Source organism: Lontra canadensis, unplaced genomic scaffold, assembly GCF_010015895.1.
Source record: "Lontra canadensis isolate GAN:19392208 unplaced genomic scaffold, GSC_riverotter_1.0 scaffold38, whole genome shotgun sequence".
In the NCBI taxonomy this organism is placed as follows: domain Eukaryota; kingdom Metazoa; phylum Chordata; class Mammalia; order Carnivora; family Mustelidae; genus Lontra; species Lontra canadensis.
The window spans coordinates 17,052,166-17,068,239 of NW_022631032.1; the positions used below are offsets into that span (position 1 = coordinate 17,052,166).

The window sequence follows — 16,074 nt, forward strand, 5'->3', positions numbered from 1 at the left end:
GAAAACAGCATTTATCTCAAGAAATTGTGATGGAGAGCACATGTGATAACATGCTTAGCATGCGGCCCCATACATAAAATTCGCTCAGTGAACAGCTGCTACTGTGATTGTAATTAAAATATCACTAAAATCAATAGGTAGAGTCCAGAGATTCCTAAGGTGTTGTAATGGACTAGAAATTGCACTTTGCATTATGTTATTTGGGGAAGAGTTTAATAAGAGGATTCATGTTTTCCTAGAATAAACAAGAAAAGCATTCTCCATTATCAATAGACAATTCTACTGTCTCGTTCAAACAGATCTACCTGGCAATAATATGAGTTTCCTATGTTACTTACTGATACTTGTACAGTTTGAGCAAATTGTTTTTTACTGGCTCTCTCCTGCCCCTCACTTGAATGAGGTTCATAAACACCCCGTCATCCTTGTTAATATAAGAGGACAGACCTGGACAGCAGGTTAGAGTTGGAACAGAACACAGGGAAGCTCGGCCAGAGAAGAGCAGCAGAAGGGAGGCAGTATGTGGTTGTAAGACCGAGGGCCTGGGGAATCCAGGGGCCTGATCTACCCGATTTCCAACTGCAGCCCGGTGTGGGGCTGGGCCATGTCATCTCAAATGATCCCTGCAAGCTTCTCTCAGCAGAAGCAGGAGTTTGGCTTACCTGAAGTTGTTTCTAGCCCTAGCATTCTGAGATTGCATTATGTGGTTTCAGCAGGCAAGGATTTAAGAACACATTTACCTTTCAAATGAACCAGTAATAAGACTACACAGCAACAGAAGCCCAGGCTTTGGAGGAAAGGGTGTTCATCCTTACAATCCTCTCTCCATATTGATTTTTCAAAAGCATTTAATCATTCCTATGCATGTGCCCTAAACCCACCTTCCACAAGAATGTCATCCGCTGCTCCATCCCTGTACTGGGTGGCTTCCTTGATGATCTGCGTCATGTTTTGGGAAAATGCACCAAGGTCCCTGACCGACCGGAGGTTGAAATGAAACTGAGCCGTGGCCATGGCCTTCAGCTGCTCCTCGGAAGCACCCTGCAGCCCCACGGACACGATTCTCACCCCATCTTCCCGCAGGGCTTTGGAGGCCTCTTCCACGTCATCCTCGGACTCCGCGGAAGCCAGGACCACCAGAATCGGGGGAAACTGCTTCTTGTCCCTCCCGCCGGCCTGCACAGAGAAGTAGGTCCTGTGTGCCTCCCGGAGCGCGTGGCCGATGCGCAGGGAGCCGCCCATGAAGCCGAAGTTCTTCTTGAGGTGGTTCAGCATGGGGTTCCTGCTCCTGAAGGTGCTCAGCTGGAACTCGTTGTGTAACTGGTCACTGTACTGGGCCAGGGCGACGTGGTACTTGTGGGCCTCTATGGGCAGACTGCTGATGATCTTGTTGATGAACGCTTTCACGAAGGGGAAGGATTTAGTTCCCAGGTGATCCGAGCTGTCCACCAGAAACACCACGTCTGCATACTCAGGGCCTACGAACCCAGAAACATAGAAACAAAGCAAAAATTTTAGAAATTACCACCCTGTTTAATGCCAACCATTTGTAGAAAAACCTACTTTCCTTTATTTGTATTTTTAATATTTTTCCAATGAACTGGAAATAATAACCGGAAATTACACATTTTCCCAAGAAAAGAAATCTATTTCTTGGACTGATTCCTTCCATAGACCCTTTTATTTAAACTCATCACAAATTAAGCATCAATTTTGTATGGAATTAATTAGATAAATTTAGAGAAGTAAAAAATCCTGGGTTTTTATACATTTAGTGACTGATTCACTCCTCCACATTTTTTGCTTTCAGAATTTGATCTCCATTTATATCAAGAGAATAAAAATTTTAAATGAGAATTGCATTGCTTTGAATTTGTTAGAATGGAGAAATCTGAATGATACTCCTTCATTGTAATTCCTCTTTTAGCAAGGCAACAGTGATCTGATTAACTTATACACATAGTAGTTTTGTATTCCCGTGTTAAATTGATGAAGTTTAAAAAATACCTAACAATCACAAAAATTGGCAAATTTAAAGTTCTTTATAATATTTTTTGGATGAACCATAGGAATGGACATTATTGTTGGTGGATTTCTTCTTACATAAGTAAAACTTGATAGAAACTAGAAGGCCTTAAGCTAGGAAAGGGATTATGGTTTTAGTTCCTATTAAAAACATAATTTTTATATAGGGATATAATACTTCATTGAAATTTTAAGGCTTCATTCAATGTCAGGTTCAATGTTAGCTATATAGAATTAGATTTTTATGTGATAGAGAATCACTGGGTTTAAGCACAAAATGTTGTTTACTAGTGATCTGCTGGTTTGAATTCAGAGTTCTCACCACTTTGGTAGAAGATCCATTTCCTGTCTGGGGAAGGGAAGGAAAGGTCTATTTGATGGTGCGGATTTAAGAAAATATGGTGAAATGGAACAAAGAACAGGAGTCCTGACTTTGTTATCAGCTAACTCCACCTGCTCTGTCAAACTATTCAACATACTTGGGCCTCTGGTTCCTCACCTTTAAAATGAGTGGATTCAACTAGGAAATAGCTACAGTCCTTCCTCACTCAGATTCTGATGAGCTCAAGTGGTTACCAGATAAATTCTAATCAAATTAAAATAACTTCATCCTCTTCCTGTCTACAATTGCTAGGAAACCAGCATCAGCAACCCCCCACCCCCACCCCACGTGTGATTCTCTTCCCTCGACAGCAGTCTGACCAAAGCACAGAGGATAATATTCTTTCCTAGCTTCTGAAGAATCTAATTTCAACCAGTTTGAGACTCCTTGGATGACCATATAGCCAGCAGTGACTTGAGGGGAAGAATTAAGTGAGGGTGAATTAACATTGTCTTCCAAGAGAAGGCTGGAACCCCTATGAGGATTGTCAGGGGAGCCCTGTCCAGGATGGCTTGACTTGTGACCAAAAGTGACCTTTCTATTCATGAATAAACCCCACACCTCACGTGGAGAAAGGAAATGTGGACAACTAGCACATGAGATAGATTCAGGTTCTGATACGGGCCGACATCATGTCTGAACCATGGGACAGTGAGCAAAAAGCACTGCTTCTCTTTAAAAAGCTTAATATCAAGCATAGTGAGATATCAAAGGAAGAGGTTTACAGAACAATGTCTAGTTTCTCTCTTCAGAAGGTCTTGATTTCCTTCCAAGGTCAGAGTCCTTGAGAAAGCCGTGAAAGCCAATATAGCTGGCCTTGGACATGAAGTGGCCAGTATGAGAACTCACCACATAGAGGTGGGAGGGGCAGCAAAGGGTACACCAGTATTTTGACTTCTTGTCCACCAGGCAAAGATTACTGACAGACAGTAGACAGCAATGGAGTTTTCTCTAAAGAGCAAGAGCTCTTTCTTTACAATAAGCAAACAGTTTAAACTGAAGCAGAATCTGGATACTTAACTAAGACAATGTTTTGGCACAAATGAACTAGGAAGAGACATGCCAAATTTCCTAGGCCTGAATCTAATATTAAGAGATGCAAACTCCCAACAGACCTAAAAGGGGTTGAAATTGAGGACAAATAACAGCTCTCATATCATATCTGGAATAAGGTCCAGAAACAAACGATCTATAAAGAAAAAGAGGTTGACATCAAAAAGAAATTGAGCTACCATCCACATCTTTACAAAACTTGAGGAAAATAATTCTTCTCTCTCTCTTTTTTTTTTTTTTAAACTTACCAGGATCTTTGCTCATAGAGACATGGGAACAAGTTATTATAAGGAACAAAATCAGCAGCATTTTCATATTATGACCTAAAAAAATCTCCAGCTTGAAATCTGAAAGGCAAAAACATAAACACCTAAAATTGTTGTGGATATTATTTTGGAATAAAGTCCCACACTTAAGAGCACACAAAATTTTATAGCAAACTGGATGCAATAGAAGGCATAGAATCTCTGAGTTTCTGATTCATGAAGTACCTTGGGGAAAAAGATCCACAAACATTTACACAATCATATAAGTTTTTCCCGGTCTAAGATCCTGTAGAAACATGAAATTTTGGATTGTCAATGGCGATAGCCAAATACATTCTAGTTCCAACAACATTTCGTGTCTCTATTAGTCATTTTCCCTGTACCCTAGTGTTACCCTGGGTCCACTTACTGCCAAGACAATTCAGAGTTCATGGCTGGGACATAGTCTAAGACTTGACTTGTAATGAACATGTAGGTGTGTTTCATATTTGAGCAGTACGTATTTTTAGATGTGGTCAAAACTCCTTGTTTTTCTCCTTTTCCTAAACAATTAAAAAGCTAACCATTTCTCTTTATCCCTAAATTTGAGGGAAGACATAAAAGTAGTGCCCTCCATTTTCCATCTTGATATCTTGATCCTCCCAAATGACTCATTTTGCGCCATCTTGCTTCCAAGTACCTAGAACTGTGTGAGGCAAGGGTTTTCCAATTCCACTTTGACCTAAAGCATTTTTGGCCCCCTAGAATTATTCATTTCATAGAATTAAATAAAATATTAAAGATACTGAAAATAAATATTTTCATGAAGCAGGATGGGTTCATTCATTCATTCATCCACTCAGTGAAAAATCAGTTTATCCATATTAATGAACTAGTATCTGTTTCTTGCTGAATTCTTACCCAAACATGAATTTGCAATGTTATATAGGGCTGTCTCACTCCTAGTGCTTAGTACTAGCAGTGAGGCTAGTCAGGCAGACTTCTAGGGCTTAGTACTTCACCCCTTCAGAAAAGGGACCTGTGCCATTCAAAATTCCATCCCCATTGCTTCACCTACTCCATCATCCCTCTGACATTCTGGTATTTGGAACTCTGATGTATTCCTTCATAAGCCTAGATGACATAAACTTTTCAGGCTGTAAGTCAATTTATCAATCCTATTCCGAGGTAATCAGTGAACTGGAAGGGGCTCATAAGAGGTTGTTTTTAGTTCACCCTTTTATTTTAGAGGAATGTTAGTCCTAACATGGATTGCCCAAAATGAAAACCAAGTTGTAATATCTACACATTTTCTACCAATGCGTATAACAACAAATTCCAACATTTGTTGAGCCTTTACTCTGTGTCATGCCCTGCATTAACTTCTTTACATTTGTTCTCTTGTTCGATATTGATAACAAACATAGTACTAGGTGATATTATTCTTATCTTACAGATAAGGAAATAGGTTTATAAGGGAGAAGTAAGTAACCAACTCAATCACATTGATAACATGGGCCACAGTTGGGTGTACAGCCCACATAAGATCTGTCCTTGCAAACTCTGTTACCCTGCATCCCAATCTCAACATTGTGAACACAAAAAGTGTCTCCAGCTTTCTTTCCAAAAGCTAAAACCTGGATAGAAAAGTGAGGATTAGGAAAGGCCACAATAATCCCAATGCAGCATGAAGCATCTGGAAATTTCCCCATGCAGATGATCAATACCAGTGATACAATAAAATTTGAGTTCTTTGGAATGGCATCTTGTGAAATAATTTTCTTGCACCCTTTAAATGGAATCCCACATCTGGTGTGGTATAAGGCTATACAGTGTAGAATCCCACATGAAAAAGGTTCTCTTAAAATGCATATGTGCCATGTTTTGTGTATACAGTAAGACTAGTAGTGGGCTAAGCCTCCAAGCTCATGCTTAGTAGGCTTGGGATCATTTTGACCACACCAAAACATGGATGAACTGCCTATAATCTCTTTGCTGTTCTGCTCCCAATCATGGCCAGGATTTACATACATCTTAAAATATCTGGATATTTTAAAACAATTTAAAAAAATACCCAAAGACATGAGGGGAGAATAAAGGAGATATTTACTTAAAGTAACAACATAAATTTAAATTCATTGTACACTCCATCTTAATGATGAGATTGATTATTATAGAAATACTCTCAAAGGTACAGTTCTCTTTAATCTAAATTTTGTTGTAATTCATTTATTCTGAATCAAATAAGCTGAAGCCAATCTACTTCTTCTGGAAATTGCATGCTATAAAAAGCTTTAAAAAAATCTGGATCACTGTAAACTTTCTGTTGAGAAGGTAGAATGTTTCTAATTTAAACCACAGCTGCAAAAGCAACATAGCCACCAAACCCTTGGCTTCAAACCCAGAATGTTTAGAACTTGTGCAACACCTCTCTTGAGGCTATGAAGAACAAGGGGTTTCAGGGAGACCTCTGCCCCATGCAAGCCAATTCATAATCTAGGACATGTCTTCAAAAAAAAAAATATTAACAGCCCAGAAGGGATACTAAAAAGACTTCAGCAAAATTAAGATAAATGCCAAGTTTTCTTTTAAAATGAGCATGAAAGATACATCACTTCCAAGCATATGGATTTTATTTTTCTTCAGAAACAAGAATATTGTCAACTATTGCACATAAGAAAAAATACTGGGTCTGTGCTGCAAAGTTTAGGATAAGTTGTCATTTGCTTATTTATCCCCATGCCCCCATCTCTTCCACTATTTCCCATTCTTGAGCTGTACTCATTCTCAGAAGTCAAAAGGTAGAAAGAAAACTATCCAAAGAGAGACAATGTCCATGCTGAAATGTTATAGCACAAATCCTTGGCACACAACAGGAACAAATAAACAGTGAATCGATGATGGTAAGCACTACAAAACACACAAGCAGTCTTGGGGCAAGCAAACTGCATAGTTTTACTGATGTCATGTTTTTCCCAACTGCAGTTTCTAAAATCACAAAGAGAAGATGCATAGACTGATCATATTGAACAAGGTCATTAGGATCTGCCATTTTGTAAAATGAACACTCATGTGTGGAGGAATGCTTGGTTCAGTGGAAAGAGCACAGGCTAGAAAGTCTCATGACCTGGGTTTCACTCTGTTCCTCAGCGATGGTGTCACTGGACACCCCCACCCCCCCTCACTTCTGTGGATTCCTAATCTGAAGCACAAGAGATTACATCCTCTAAATTCCAACTGTCACACACTGACAGTTCTTTGATCTAATAAATAGTACTAGAAGAAAAAAAAGTGACCAGTTAAGCCAAGGGCACAGTGAAATATCAAGCACATGTTCTGAAACAGTCTTAGGGAGGAAAGTGCCCCTCAGACAATTTGTGTTACAGGGACTACAACAGCAAGAGAAGGAGCTGGTCTCAGTTACTGACCCCTTCTGGGTCAGAAAATCTGCTGGAATCCTTCCAGACCCAAGGACATCCACTTAAGGGGATGAAAATGTCAATAAGGCAAACCTTATTTTATTTGTCTGGGAATTATATGCTCTGCTCAAAAATTAGGAAAATACAGAATAAATCCAAAATAAACCTAGAATACTAAAATACTAAAAATTTGAGCAGAAATCAGCAAACTAAAAGACAAAGGTAAAAGAAAATCAAGATTGAAACACCCACCTCACAGCAGACTAATAAAAAAAGAGAGAGGAGACACAGATAATTGTATGAATGAAAAAGGAGACATAACTATAGATAAGGCAGAGACTTAAAAAGTTGAAGCAGTAGTTAAAAATATTCACAGAAAACTCGAAGCCTACATGATTTTATTGGCAAGTTCCAAACTTTCAAGAAACACATCATTTGAATCTTCTACAAATTCTTTCAGAGACCAAAAAACAAGAAATATTAGCCATTTCCCGTTTCCCTTTTGGGGGACATATAAAATCTTGATATATAAACTAGCCAAGGACAGAATGAGAAAAGCATATTAAACACCCATTTTACTAATGAATATAAATATCAACAATAGTCAAATTATGGAAAGAGCCCAGATGTCCATCAATGGATAAGTGGATAAAGAAGATGTGGTATACATACACAATGGAATATCACTCAGCCATCAAAAAGAATGAAATCTTGCCATTTGTACTGACATGGAGAGAGATAGAGAGTATTATGCTAAGTGAAATAATCAGTCAGAGGAACGCATATACCATATGATTTCACTCATATATGGGATTTAAGAAACAAATAGATGAACATACAGGGAGAAAAAGAGGCAAACCAGAAAACAGACTTTTTTTTTTAATTTTATTTTTTATTAACATATAATGTATTATTAGCCCCAGGGGTACAGGTCTGTGAATTGCCAGGTTTACACACGTCACAACACCCACCATAGCACATACCTTCCCCAATGTCCATAACCCAACCACCCTCTCCCTCCCCATCTCCCCCCAGCAACCCTCAGTTTGACAAACCATAAAAGACTCTTGTGAGGTTAAGAGTCTTTTATGGTTTGTCTTTCTCCCGATCTCATCTTTTTTCATTTAGTCCTTTCCTACCGGCCAAACCCCCGATTTGCCTCTCAACTTCCTCATATCAGGGATATCATATAATTGTCTTTCTCTGATTGACTTATTTCTCTAAGCATAATACCCTCTAGTTCCATCCACATCATCGCAAAGGCAAGATCTCCTCCCTTTTGATGGCTGCATAGTATTCCATTGTGTGTGTGTGTGTGTGTGTGTGTGTGTGTGTGTGTACACACCACATCTTCTTTATCCATTCATCTGTTGATGGACATCTAGGTTCTTTCCATAGTTTGGCTATTGTGGACATTGCTGCTATAAACATTTGGATGCACATGCCTCTTCGGATCACTACCTTTGTATCTTTAGGGTAAATACCCAGTAGTGTGATTGCTGGGTTGTAGGGTAGCTCTATTTTCAACTTTTTGAGGAACCTCCATGCTGCAGAAAACAGACTCTTAAATAGAGAGAACAAACTGAGGGTTACTGGAGGTGAGGGGCTGGGGGGATGGCCTAAATGGATGATGGGGATTAAGGAGGGCACTTGTGATGAGCACTGGGTGTTGTATGCAAGTGATCAATCACTAGATTCTACACCTGAAACTAATGTTACACTGTGCATTAACTACTGGAATTTAAATAAAAACTTGAAAAAGTAAATAAATATAAAAACTCTTAAATGAAACATTAGCAAATCAACCCCCTCAGTATAAAAAAAAAGAGAATATGCCATTACCAAGTTGGATTTAACTTAGGAACACAAGGATTGCATTCAAAAGATACAATCTAACTATGTAAATCTAAATACGTATTTAAAAACACAAGAATACAGCTTATATTGATAGACTAATAGAAATAAAAAGTAAATACAAAAGAAAAACCACTCCAATTCATGATTTTAAGAAAAACCTCTCTCTAACAAACCAGGAATAGAAGCAAACAATCTGACAAAGGATGTATTTTAAAAATCTACAGTATTTATCATCTTAATGTAGAAATTATAGAAGTATTATTTGTTTAAAGTAAAATTGAAGTATAATTTACAGTGTTATTTTAGGTTCAGGTTTACGATATAATGATTCCACAATTCTATACATTACTCAGTGCTTATCAGTACCTATACTCTTAATCCCCTTTCTCTATTTCACCCATTTTTCTCCCATCTCCCCTCTGGCAGTCACCAGTTTTTCCTCTGTTTTTAAGAGCCTGTTTTTTATCTTTTGTTTGGTTGGTTTCTTAAATTCCACACATGAGTGAAATCATATGGAACGTGTATTTTTCTGACTTATTTCATTTAGCATGAATACCCTCTAAGTCCATCCGTGTTGTTGCAAATGGCAAGATCTCATATTTTTTATGGTTAATATTACATTGTAAATATACATACCACATCTTCTTTATCTATCTATGGATGGAGATTTGTGTTGCCCCCATATCTTGGCTACTGTAAATAATGCTGCAATAAACACAGGGGGGCATATGTTTTTTCAAATTAGTGTTCTCATTTTTAAAAAAGATTTATTTATTTGAGAGAGAAAGAGAAAGAGAGAAAGAGCACATGGAAAGGGCAGAGGGAGATAATATCCAAGCAGACTCCTGCTGAACACAGAGCCTGATGTGAAGCTTGGTCTCATAACCTATGAGATTAGGACCTGAGCTGAAATCAAGAGTCAGATGCTTAACCACTGAGCCACCCAAGCACCCCACAGTGTTTTCATTTTAATTTGGGTAAATACCCAGCAGTGGAATTGCTGGATCCTATGGTAATTCTATTTTTAATTTTTGGGGGAACCTCCATACTGTCTTCCACTGCGGTTGCCCCAGTTTGCATTCCCACCCAAAGTGCACCATAAAACTCCTAGAAGAAAACATAGGCAATAATATTTTGAGGTAGCTGCAGAAACATTTTTGTAGATAGAGCTCCTCAGGCAAGAGAAACAAAGGCAAAATTAAACTATTGGAGCCACACCAAAATAAAAAGATTTTGCACAGAACAGGAAACCAACAAAATGACAAGACTGCCTACTGAGTGGAAGAAGATATTTGCAAATGATGTATCTCATAAGAGGTTAATACTCAAGTATATAAAGAACTTATACAACCCAACACTAAAAGATTCCAAATGATCAGATTAAAAAATAGGCAGAGGACCCAAATAGGCACTTTCATACAGATGGCCAACAGACACAGGAAAAGATGCTCGTCACTTAACATCCGGAAAACACAAATCAAAACCAAAATGAGCTATCAACTCACACTAGTCAGAATGGCTAAAATAAAAAAGACAAATAGTAAGTGTTGGTGGTGATGTGGAGAAAAAGGAACCCTCATGACTGTTGGTGAAAAGTACCCTCTTTAAAATGAGGAACCAGGAAAGGTGATCCTCTTTTACTCCTAAGTTCTAGCAAAATTAAATACACAAGAATTGAAAAAAAAAAAAAGAAAAAGGACACATAAAATGTCATTATTTACAAGTGACGTGACTGTTTAAATCCATAGCTAAATTATTAAAAATAGCAAATATTTTAGGTCTCTTCATATAACATCAAGATATAAAAACCAATTGCATTTCTATATATCCACAATAACTAGAAAAATTTAAGTCTTTTCATAAGAGTCAAGTTAAAATAGCATCAACAAAGGGGCGCTTGGGTGGAGGAGTCAGTTAAGCAACCAATTCTTGGTTTCAGCTCAGGTCATGATCTCCTGGGTTGTGGGACTGAGCTCTGCATTGGGCTTCCCACTCAGGAGGGAATCTACTTGAAGATTCTCTCCTCTGCACCTCCTCCCACTCTTTCTTTCTCAAATAATAAATATTTTAAAAAATTGCATCAACATATCAAATATCAAGAAAAACATTAAAACACATAAAAGATTGATAGCAAAATTTATAAAACTTTACTGAAGGATGATGTAACCAAAATAACAAGATAGTAATGAGGTCAACTCTCTATAATCTCTTCAAGAAGATAGAAGCAGAGTAATTCCTAACCTGTTTTATGAAGCTAGCCTTGCGCTAATACCAAAACCTAATAAACACATTATAAGAAAACAACAGACCAATATCTCTCACGAACACAGATGTGAAAATCTGTAACAAAATATTAGCAAATCCAATCCAACAATGTATGAAAAGAATTATATACACCATGGCCAAATGTCTTTCATTACAGTTTGCAAGTCTGGCTCAACATGTGAAAATCAATGAATGTAATCCGTCACATCAACAGTTTAAAGAAGAAAAATGACATGATCATGTCAACAGATACAGAGAAATCATTTAATAAAATTTAACACCCATTCATGTTAAAAACACTTAGTATATTAGGAATAGAGGGAAATTTCCTCAACTTGATAAATAATACTACAAAAAACATATAGTTAACATCATACTTAATGGTGAGAGACTCAAAGCTTTTCCAATAAGTTCAGGAACAAGGCAAGGTTGTCTTCTTTTACCACTGTCTTTCAACATCACACTGGGAAGTCCTATCTAATATAATAAGACAAAGAAAGTATGTGAGGTTGATGCAATCTCTATCAAAATTTCAATGGCATTTTCACAGAAATAGAACAATTTTAAAATTTGCATAGAACCACAAAAGGCCCCAAGTAGGCAAAGCAATATTAAGAAGAACCAAGCTGGAGACCTCACACTTTCTGATTTCAAACTCTATTACAAAGCTATAGTAATTAAAACAGTCTGGTATTGGCATTAAAAAAAGACACAGATTGGGGTGCCTGGGTGGCTCAGTGGGTTAAAGCCTCTGCCTTCGGCTCAGGTCATGATCCCAGGGTCCTGGGATCGAGCCCCGTGTCGGGCTCTCTGCTCTGCAGGGAGCCTGCTTCCTCCTCTCTCTCTCTCTCTCTGCCTGCCTCTCTGCCTACTTGTGATCTCTGTCTGTCAAATAAATAAATAAAATCTTAAAAAAAAAAGACACAGATCAATGGAATAGACAGCCTAGTGGGGGGGGGGGGGGGAGGATGCATATACAGTCAATTAACTTACAACAACAGAGTCAAGAACATACAGTGAAGAAAGGACAGTCTCTTCAATGAACGGGGTTGGAAAAACTGTACAGCGACATACCTCACACCATACACAAAGATTAACTACAGATGGATTAAAGACTTGACACCAAAAGCAAAGCAACAAAAAGCAAAAACAAGTGGGACTCCATCAAACTGAATATCACAGTGTGGCATTAACAAAAGAATAGACAAATAGATGATTAAAATAGGAGAGGGAGCTCAGAAATAGATCCACATAATATAGTCAATTCATTTTTAAAACAATGGCGCAAAAGCAATACAATGGAGACAAGATAAGCTCTTTAACAAATCGCATTGGAACAACTGGATATTCACACACACACCCACCCACCCACACCCCTAGACAGATAGACACACACACACACACCCCAACCCCTAGACACAGACCTTACATCCTTCACAAAATGTAACTAAGACAATGGCAAGAGAATGAGAAGACAGGTCACACAGACTGGTAGAAAATATTTGCAAAAGACACATCTGATAGATGACTGTGGCCCAAAATATACAAAGGACTCTTAAAACAATAAAACAAACAACCCAATTAAAAATGGACCAGGGGCACCTGGGTGGCTCAGTGGGTTAAAGGCTCTGCCTTCGGCTCAGGTCATGGTCACAGTGTCCTGGGATAGAGCCCCACATCGGGCTCTCTGCTCAGCAGGAAACCTGCTTCCTCCTCTCTCTCTCTGCCTGCCTCTCTGCCTACTTGTGATCTCTGTCAAATAAATAAATAAAATCTTAAAAAAAAAAAAAGGACCAAAGAGCCTTAACAGACACCTCAAAGAACATTCATAGCTAATAAATAAGCATAGGAAAAACTGCCCACATCACATGTCATCAAGGAATTGCAAATGAAAACAACTAGATACCACTGCACACCTATGAGAATGGCCAATATCCAAAACATTGACACTACCAAATGCTGGCAAGACGAAGAGCAGCAGGAACTCTCACAAACTGCTCGTGGGAACGCAAAATGGCATAGCTACTTTAGAAGACAGTTCGGTGGCTTCTGACAAAACTAAACATACACTAACCTAAAGACCTACCACTTGTGCTCCAGGGTATTTACCCAAAGGAGTTAAAGACTTCTGCCCACACAAAAAGGTACACATGGATATTAATGTCAGCTTTATTCCAAATTCCCAAAACCTGGAAGCAGCCAAGATGTCCTTCAGCAGGTGGACAGATAAATAAACTGGGACAGCCAGACAATGGAATTATTCAGAGCTAAAAAGAAATGTGCTATTAAGTCATGAAATACATAGATGAAGGTTAGATACACCTTACTGAGTAAAAGAAGCCAATCTCTTAAAGGTTAAATACGGTATGATTCCAACTATATAATATCCTGGAAAAGGCCAAGCTATGGAGACAGAAAAAGATGACTGATTTCCAGGAGTTCGGGGAGAAGGAGGAGTGAATAGGCATGGCACAGAAGATTTCTACTCTGTATCATAATATAATGGTGGACACATGTCATTATAAACTTGTCGGAACCCCACAGAATGTATAACACCAAGAATGAACCATAATGTAGACTTTGGTTAGTGATGATTTATCAGTGTAGATTCACTAATTGTAACAAATGTACCAGTCACGTGGGGGATGTTGATAATGGTAGAGGAGATGCATATGTGGGGCCTGGGGGTATATGGGAAATCTCTGTACCTTCTGTGCAATTTTGCTGTGAACCTAAAACTGCTCTAAAAAAAAAAAGTTGATAAAAAAGAGCAAAAGAATAATAAGCATGAGATGCAGGATAGAGGTCGCATAGATACAGGAGGCAGGGGGATGGGACTGGGAGGAAACATTATAGATAGGTTATTGTTAATATTCCAGTTTTCATATGGGCAGAGTTTCACGGGCTTATTATTAGTAAATAAACAAATAAATAGAAAGTCTTACAAGGACCTGTGGATGACGGTGTCCAATGAACTAAGGGTTAGGATTAATCCAATTCTGCGTACCTGAGATCCAGTAGATGTATAGAAAAATTAAAAATTAATTAAATACAGTTAAAGGGAAGGAAAAAAGATCAGGTAATTAAGCCAAGAACCTAAGGACACATTGAGAGCAGATTTGGAACAGTTACAGGGAGAAATCCATCCCCCTGTGATTGTCCTCTGTGGCAAGTTCTGTATTACTGGAATGGGGAACAGTGAAGCAAAAAATTATTTTGACCAAAAGACTTTTCACGAGTTCAGAACTCTCCCAGCATCCTGTAGGACCCAATTAAAGGAACTCAAATAAAATTTCACCCTTGATAAGTCACCTAACATAATCATGATTCTAATAGTGACATCTCTAGCTGTTCAGCAAAATTTGTGCTGCCCCTTCTGCATTGCAGAGTTGTACTTTGCCATGTCTGAAAACTGGGGATGACCTGTCCCAGACCACTTGCAAGGGCTAAATGATGGCATTCAGCCAGGAGAACACAAGGGGAAATGACGTCACCCAGTTCCCAGCCATGCCTTATACCTCCCTCAGGGTGCTCTCCTATCTCTCTCTCCCTTCCAGTTGGCTGGAATGGAGACAACCTCAAAGAACAAATGTTGACAATGGCAGAGCTGCTCTCAACCTGAGGACCCCATGACTGTGTAGAAAAGGGCTGCCCCATGAATGTGTTGATATGCCAACTTCCGTTAAATCACAGAAAATGTAAATTACTATGGTGTTTTCCAGTATAGATCATTGGGTTTATTTGCTACAGAATTTAAAGTCACTCAAACTAAGAAAGCTTCCAACACTTGCAATGGTAGGATAGCACAAAATAGGGGCAGGAAAGCATTTATGATCAGGGCATAGGAAAATTTGTGAGGCACAAGGGGAATCACTCCACCACAAATGACTGTGAGGTCACACCGGACTTAAATGATGATCCAGTTGTAGACTGTATTGTCTCGTAGTCAAACTCACAGGGTCTGGCATCAGACTACCTAATTAAAATCCTGCTTGTGGGGCTCACCAATTGAGAGACCATGCAAGTAATGTAATCCCTTTGTGTCTATCTCTCATTTATAAAAAGTGTTAGCGCCCACATCCACTTCAAGGTACTGCTGTGGGGGTTACACAGACTGATGATATGCCTACTGGGGTTGGCGGAGCTCTTGCCTTGCTGTAGATATTAAACTAATGATAGCAGTCATTTTTATTCTTGTTATTGCCATCTTTACAATGGGATGGCTTGTGAGGAGAGCAATCTAGAAAACACCTGGAAAGGAACTCTATTCACTCCCTGTCCTCAAGTCCAGGTATAGGTACAACAATGTACAGGTGTCTGTGTCTCTCCATGACCATAGTCTCCCCAAATCCTGTGAGGTAGGTAGGAATTATTATTATTATTATTATCATTATTCCTATTTCACAACAGAAACATCTGAAGCTTAGCAGGGTTGAGCCTCTCCCCAAGCCACACCAGTCTTGAGGTTCTCAGGCCAGGACTTTTCCCACTACATTATATTGCTTTTCTTGACGCAAAGCCCTGCATGCTATCCAGTTCTCTGAGAATGAAGGAATTTTAAAGATAAAATGCATCAGATAATCTATGTTTATAAGTTTTTCTTTTTTAACTGGAAATTGTTTCTTCAAGTTGAATATTCATTGCTGTGAACTGCTCTTTACAACAGATCCTGGTAAGTCTGAATAGAGGTTTCGCACCTCCAAATTGCTGTTTTTCCCTGTCTGGCTGATCAGCTACAAAAGGGCAGCCGTACTGACACAATTCACAAAAGCCAGCAATGACATCAGCTAATCTGAGATCTGTCCAGCAATACCCAGAAGGACGAGGG

The 16,074-nt window shown here is 38.7% G+C and overlaps 1 protein-coding gene across 1 annotated transcript in view; it reads right to left on the bottom strand.

The window, feature by feature from the left end:
- The window catches only part of LOC116874762 (collagen alpha-6(VI) chain), a 144,835-nt gene that overhangs the window by 108,253 nt on the left and 20,508 nt on the right, over positions 1–16,074 (bottom strand). The window contains exons 2-3 of the mRNA XM_032869723.1: positions 3,709–3,807; positions 882–1,478 (exon numbers count right to left, since the gene is read on the bottom strand). Of these exons, the coding sequence (XP_032725614.1) occupies positions 882–1,478; positions 3,709–3,775 (664 nt within the window). The 5' untranslated portion in view covers positions 3,776–3,807. The remainder of the gene's footprint in view (positions 1–881; positions 1,479–3,708; positions 3,808–16,074) is intronic.